This window comes from Montipora capricornis, chromosome 3, assembly GCF_036669925.1.
Source record: "Montipora capricornis isolate CH-2021 chromosome 3, ASM3666992v2, whole genome shotgun sequence".
NCBI classification, from domain to species: domain Eukaryota; kingdom Metazoa; phylum Cnidaria; class Anthozoa; order Scleractinia; family Acroporidae; genus Montipora; species Montipora capricornis.
The window spans coordinates 4,773,753-4,781,252 of record NC_090885.1 but is presented as its reverse complement, the minus strand read 5'-3'; the positions used below and the strand labels follow the sequence as shown (position 1 = coordinate 4,781,252).

At 40.1% G+C, this 7,500-nt stretch overlaps 1 protein-coding gene across 1 annotated transcript in view; it reads right to left on the bottom strand.

Annotated features, from left to right (window-relative positions):
- The window catches only part of LOC138041991 (metal cation symporter ZIP14-like), a 21,704-nt gene that overhangs the window by 13,368 nt on the left and 836 nt on the right, over window positions 1-7,500 (bottom strand). Inside the window, exons 3-4 of the mRNA XM_068887715.1 lie at window positions 5,883-6,317; window positions 4,518-4,686 (exon numbers count right to left, since the gene is read on the bottom strand). Of these exons, the coding sequence (XP_068743816.1) occupies window positions 4,518-4,686; window positions 5,883-6,317 (604 nt within the window). The remainder of the gene's footprint in view (window positions 1-4,517; window positions 4,687-5,882; window positions 6,318-7,500) is intronic.

Genomic DNA, 7,500 nt, shown 5'->3' with positions numbered 1-7,500 from the left:
TTATAACGACGAAAACCCTTTAATCCTGTAACATTCTACACTGTTTACACTATCAAGATATCTACATATCCGTTTTATGTTAGTCTCTTATATAATCAGTTCTATCAACTTAGTACAAATTGTTCAGAGCTGTGTATAGTCTAGAGCAACATCACTGTTACATAAAACGTTACCTATATCGATATAACGAAAATTTCTGTTGTTGTTCTAAAAATTCGCTCTAACGAGATTTCCCAGCTTTTTGCGATGAAAGGAAATATCCATACAACGAACTAACTGCCACAGTCCCTTAGTACAGACTTAGTTTCTTTAACAGAAACTTGGATTTACGACTCTAATGCCTGTGAAAACCATCTTCACATCCCAGGTTACAACCGGATCCTCAAGAACCGCGCAGCTGGTTTTCATGGTGGTGCCGGGCTTTACATAAAGAGCAAGATCAAGCTCAAGGCTTTGACTGACCTGGGATAACAAAGGCCTCCTCGACTGCCTCGGGGCAGGCCTATATCCTGGGTGTGGCATCGCGCTGACTGGAGACTTAAACCGCTTGAACATTAGCCGCCTCCTTGTGCAGTTTAAACTGAAACAGCTTATTCGGGCACCCATCCGCGGCAACAGCACTCTCGATCTCATAATAACCAACATGCCGCAAGTGTATGACAAGAACCTGGCGCAAATCTTCCCGCCTTTTGGCCTGTCTGATCATTCTGTTGTACCCCTGCAGCCGAAGCCACGCCCCCTGCGTAACCGCAAGTCGGCGTTCTACAACTCGTAGGGATACCCGAGGCAGTCGAAGAGCTGAGCTTGGCAGGTATTTAGGGTCAGTTGATTGGTCTGTACTCGACACTGCGGCTGGTTGCATGAGAGAATAAGCTTCGCTTATTTCTCGACTTTGTGAGAACTGGCATTGATATCATTATGCCACTTAAGTAAGTCAAGCTCCACGTGAACGATGCCCCCTGGGGATTCAGACAATTTTCGCCGGTTACGTAACAAAGTAAATCGTGAGAGACAGTTGTGCCGAAGCAGCTATTTCAACACCAATGAAGGGGTAGTTTCTAAAGAAACTGTGGTGCTGCGTCGGTGGGGAAGTAGTATACAAAAATTTGGTTTTAAATTGGCCACCGTACAGAGATTCTAAAAGCTGACGTTTCGAGCGTTAGCCCTTCGTCAGAGCGAATCAAGGGATTATGGGTTACGTGTAGTTTTTATAGTAGAGTAGGAGCTACGCTATTGGTGGTAACATGGCAACGTGAAAAATAGGAATATATTAGTTAAATGAAAAGCGTTCGTTAATACCGTGAGGATTAAGGGTGCCGATTTGAAAGATGAATTTTTGTTCCAGATTCTTGCGGCTTTCCGTCGTACCTAGATGTAGGGAAAGGCCGCAGATAGCCATGTGTTTTTTGGAGTGGTTTAGCAGATTAAAATGGCGAGCGACAGGCTTAGATGCATCCTTGTCATTCTTCTCAACATCGCGAAGGTGTTTGCGAAATCGGTCACCTAGTCGTCTACCTGTCTCACCTATAATTTATTGTATAACGTACAGGTTATGCAATAAGTGACATTTGCGGAGGTACATGTGAAACGCTCGGTGATCTTAACAGATCGCTTAGGTCCTGATATTTTGCTAGTGTTAACAATGAAAAGACAAGGTTTGCATCGTGAGCGCGCGCATTTGAAAGTGCCGGGTTGCTCGTTAGTTTTGAGCGCGCTTCTAACTAAAAAGTTGCCTACGTTTTTGTCGCGTTTGAATGAAATAAGTGGAGGTTGCGAAAAGATTCTACCAGTCTCGGGATCATTTTGGAGTAATTTAAAATTACTAAGGGTGAATGGAATTCTGTCATTCTTATCTTTTTGTGACGTTTGTAGTGATGACTGTCGATCAAATTGTTGGGCGCGATGATGGCCCGCTTTGACCACAGAGACAGGATAGCCACGTTTTTCGAAGAACTGGCACATCTCCTCTGATTTGCTGGAAAAATCGGAGTCATCACTACATAGACGTCGAAGTCTAAGAAATTGAGAATAAGGAATGGAGTTCTTGACATGTGATGGATGTGACGATGAATACAACAAATAACTGTGTGAATCAGTAGGTTTGTAGTGCACACTAGTACATAGCACGTTGCCTCTAATAGAAACTTTGATATCTAGGAAAGCCAATGAAGTTTCCGAAATTTCCCAGGTATATTTAAGAGCCGGATGAAAAGAGTTGACGGAGGTTATAAATTGATCGAGTTCTTCTCTGCTGGATGAAATAGAGCCGATGCAGTCGTCGATGTAGCGGCCGTAGAGTTCAGGTTTGGGGCGTTGTACTGATTAAAAAATTGGTGTTCAACATATCCTACAAAAAGATTGGCATAGCTAGAAGAATGACAAGGATGCATCTAGGCCTGTCGCTCGCCATTTTAATCTGCCTAACCACTCCAAAAAACACATGGCTATCTGCGGCCTTTCCCTACATCTAGGTACGACGGAAAGCCGCAAGAATCTGGAACAAAAATTCATGTTTTAAATCGGCGCCCTTAATCCTCACGGTATTAACGAACGCTTTTCATTTAACTAACATATTCCTATTTTTCACGTTGCCATGTTACCACCAATAGCGTAGCTCCTACTCTACTATAAAAACTACACGTAACCCATAATCCCTTGATTCACTCTGACGAAGGGCTAATGTTCGAAACGTCAGCTTTTATAATCTCTGTACGGTGGCCAATTTACATTATCAGCTCCGTTGATAAAACCAAATTTTTATTTCAACACCAAGATTGCTAATCTCAAGACATGTATCACTGCAAGTACTATTCAGTTCAAGGAATTAGGAAAAGCACCCAAGATAAACGTTTTATTTCCCATTCCACATGTTTCTCAAAGCATCTAGTCTACGCAAAGCCCAACTTACAAACATAACGAGACTTTCCTGAGTGAGACCAGCAGATATGGCCATGAATGTTTACTAGCTCATATAAGCCAACCACTATAAAGGTACCGCACTGAAAACACCAATCACACCTCATTGATACAGCCTTGCTTATTTTGAATGGGTTGAACTAACTCAAACCTGCGAATATTTTTTTGTTAAAATTGTTGTTTTATTGCTCTTGCATTGACCTCCTTGTGCCTTGCTGTGTCACCAAAATTCCAGATTTTTGTAATTTTTCTTATATTTGCAGGTTTTGTGAAATTTGTTGTTTTTGTTGCTCTTGCATTGATTTCCTTGTGCCTTGCTATGTGACAGAAGTTGCACATTTTTGTGATATTTGTTGAATTTGCAGTTTGGGTGAAATTTGTTGTTTTTGTTGCTCTTGCATTGATCCCTTGTGCCTTGTTGAGTGAAACAAATTCCAAACTTTCGTAATTTTTGTTGAATTTGCAGGGTTTGTGAAATTTGTTGTTTTTGTTGCTCTTGCATTGATTTCTTTGTGCCTTGCTGTGTGACACAAGTTGCACATTTTTGTGATTTTTGTTTGATTTGCAGTTTTGGTGAAATTTGTTGTTTTTGTTGCTCTTGCAGTGATCTACTTGTGCCTTGCAGTGTAACAATAATTGCAAATGTTTGTACATCTCGCCATTTTTGTAAAAAATGTTCAAAGGATGAACAATTTTGCGAAATTTGTAATTTTTGTAGCTGTGTGCATTTCTGGACATACTCCAAGAGTCGCAAGTCAAGTCAAGTCAAGTCAGTGAAATTATCGCTAGGATCCTACAGCCTTACAACATCCGTGTTGCTCACAGACCCATCACTGCCTTACGAAAACTACTGACTAATGTCAAAGATAAAGATCAACCTAAGGGCAGACAAGGAGCACTTTATAAGATCAAATGTTTTGACTGCCAGGCCACTTATATCGGTGAGACCGGCAGATATTTGAACACTAGACTGAATGAACACAGACGAGCGAAGAGGAACGGTGACATCAACAATAACATTGCTGAACACCATCTACAGACAAACCACAGAATCGACTGGGACTCTGCTACATGTGTTACCTACAGCACTAACTACTACCAAGGGAAAGCTGATACTGGAAAGCAGTTTTACTAACTTAGAACAGACACCAATAAACCGATGCCTACAACCTCCTGCACCCTACAAACGACTCATCGACGACATGAACAGACAAACAACCCACTGATTTACTCTCACAGTACTGCCTAACGTATTCTACGATACACGTACAGACCTTAGACCTATAGACGGGTCGAAATGCACCGGCCTATCACTGTTGAGTCTTCCCAGCCAATTACATCTACGCTTAACTGACAGTCGCCCAATAATATCACGAGTAAGTTGATCAATGACATCTACGACCGGAGTTATTATAGTATCTATTGAAGGTACTCAAATCACTTGACTCTGAAGATGATTTTCGCTCAGGTTGTCGAAACGTCAGTCAGTGTCATCTAAAACAGTCCTTCGGTTTGGGCAGATAACACAAACTTTGGCCTTGATAATTATCGCTATCATGCTCAACCTCATCCAATAATTGTTACTGTATAAACTTACTTACTTTTGAGTAAATCCTTCTCAGTTTCTGTTTTGTGTGACTCAGCATGGTTGCATGCTCCACTCGTGGCTTGTTGAACAAATGCCGGGCAAAGTTGTTGAAAGTCATAACTATCTGCACCAGTGGAGTGATCAACATCAAAAACGTTAAGCACGTCTTCCAGTGAGTAACACTAAGAAAGAGACCACTTAATGTCAATATTTTTATGTGCAATCTTGCTCAGCATAGTAGTGGTAAAGTGGTAGAGGATGTCAGGGTAAGGGTTAGGGTTGATCGAAGGGTGCAGAGAGTATTGGTGAGAGCATAATCCTTACTGTTTAACACTCTAGACTGGTTAACCTAAATGGTAGAAATTCTGCCGAGGTAATTTAACGACGGTTTCTGAGTGGAATTTAATGGAGATTTTAATGGGTCTTAAGCAGGGACTGTACAAAACGTGGACCCCCAAAAGAAGAAAGAAAACAATAGATGATTTTCACAGTAACGTCATCAAATTCTATAATCAAAATCGCAAGGTCTTCTGAATTTTTATCTAAAGGAAGTTGAAAATGACCTAGAAATAAATCTTTTTTTCAAGTTTCCAGTTCCGTGATGTCTTTCGTTGCGAAAATACAGTATTTTGAATTTCCGAATTGTCACCTTGCGTGATACTATGATACAAAGCTAACTGGTAGGGAAAATATGTCTATCCCTATGAATCTCAGCAGTTTGAGCCCATCATTAGGTGATGTGTTCATACAAGTATTTTTTCTCATCAGCGAAAAGTAAGCGCTTTCATCGGAAAGTGAACTACATGTGTTTCCGTTGATTACCGGCCGCCATATTGGTGGACCACATGGCGTCTTTATAAAGTTGCGTGAAAAGACCTGGGAATTGGAGAGGTGGTTAAATGATTTTTTTCCTACAACGTTCCAAGTTCTTGGCCTTAAACGATTTCCATTTCTTTTATTATTGTTGCGTGACAGTGTTTGAGGAGTAATTTTTGCACTGTGTTATGTCAATTTTCGCGCCAACATCGCCTGAAATTCAGTAATTTGCATGACCTGGCATACTTTTCCAATGATCACTCCGAAACGTCGGATTGTACCGTTCGATTTTGTTGTTGTATGCTTTAGCAGATCTCTTAAAATTTATTTTGCATCACTTTAATTAGGAAAAACCTATTTCCCATCTAATTTCAAATTGGTTTTTCCTGACTAAAGTGATGTTAAGTAATAATTTATTGGCATCGAAAAGCCGCTAAAATTCACACAATATTATTTTGGTTATAATGAAAATTAATTTGCCTCAATACTCCAAGTATTAGCACAAATGAGTAAAGATTCCGTCAAAAGTATAACAAAAGATGAATACTCATCAAAAACTTACAGCGCCATTTGTGTGATGACCATTAGGTTTGTTTTCTTGAGGATCAATGGCTCGGCGTTGGACACCATGAAAAGCACCTAATTCCTTTTGAGGAAACAAGTTAGTTGGAGCTGACCTGCGACGCCTGTGATTGTGACCATCATTTTCCATATGGTCATGGGCATCATTTGACGACACTTTACCAATGCTAAGGCTTGTCATGATCTCTTCTAAGTCTTTTTCGGATAAGTGACTTTTTCCCTTGAATATGTCGTTGATGAAGAATACTTTTGATGGCAATTTTATTTCACTTTCATTGTGCCCCTTCCCTTGCTCAATGCAGTAGCCTTGAACCAGATGAAGGATGATGTTCGCACAAGCCTGGCCAAAGTCATGTTGATCAAGAGTTTTTCCCTCACCTTTTACTTCTCGAATGATGCTTTCAGCAGAAAAACACTGTTGATAGAAGCCAGCATTTACTTTGATCGATCAAAATTATTGCTATATTTTTTCTTATTCCTTTTTCGTTCAACTCTTATGTCCAGAAATGACAGTAATTAGATGCACGCACAATTTTAATATCCAACTGAACAAGTTAGGTCTAAGCATTTGCTATTTCTAACTGTAAGGTACATGTTGGTCGTTTCGGTAAGGGAAAATGTAAACTACTTAGTGACGTTTACTGTCTGGATTTCGGCACACCAGTAATGTTTAAGTTAGAGAGAAGAGCAAGGGAAAACCTTGTGATGCTTATTGAAGTCGGTTTGCATCTCATTACTAGCATTAACTTTTCTGGACTTATCTGGTTTGAAATGCGCTCTTAGGCATGTTTCAAGGTGTCGACCCATCAGTTGTATTTGAAAATTTGAGGTGCATGACACTGTCAGGAGCCCACCAATGGGAGCCTATATCTCCACTAATTCCTTGAGTCAACCCTTTCCCGAGTAAAATGATTTATTTTCACGGTCAAGTTTTCGGCGAAAAGTATCATATTTCTCTTGACACTTAGATAGCTTTGTTTTGATTGGCTTTTAAAACAGTGGGCATGTTCAATCTCCCAAATATGTATGAATAAATAAATAAGTATGTATAAATAAATCTTCTCGGGAAAGGGTTGACCCCTAGGCAAATTATGGAGGATAGAGGTTCTCCTTGACGAGCTCTTGACACTATGGATCCCGCAAACCAGGGGCCACATTATCGATGCAGATTCTTGTAAATAATAAACAAGCTCCCACGTTTTCTTATATCTCAATAGGATAACATCCGACCGATGTTATGAAGGTCGTAGGTATGAATCCTGCAGAAGACTGTTTTTTACAGTTGTTCCGACTTTCGCACGTAGCCTAGCAACTAGTCTTGTGAAGAACTCGGCACATGCAACAATGGTCAATTTCGTCATTCAGAAACATAAAAATTAGTGATTTTGCTTTCTGTAAAATACCCATTTTGCAATCTTTTGAGTGTGGCTCAAAATAGCAATTTATAATTCCACTACACGAGCAGTGACCACACAACACCTAAAAGACAAATAATTAGCACTTTCACTAATTTGAGATGACACTGGTTTTATTAAGCATGTTAAAGGATGCCTGCAGGGTAGGAAAGCTGCGATATAGGCGAACAAAAGAGCGAATTA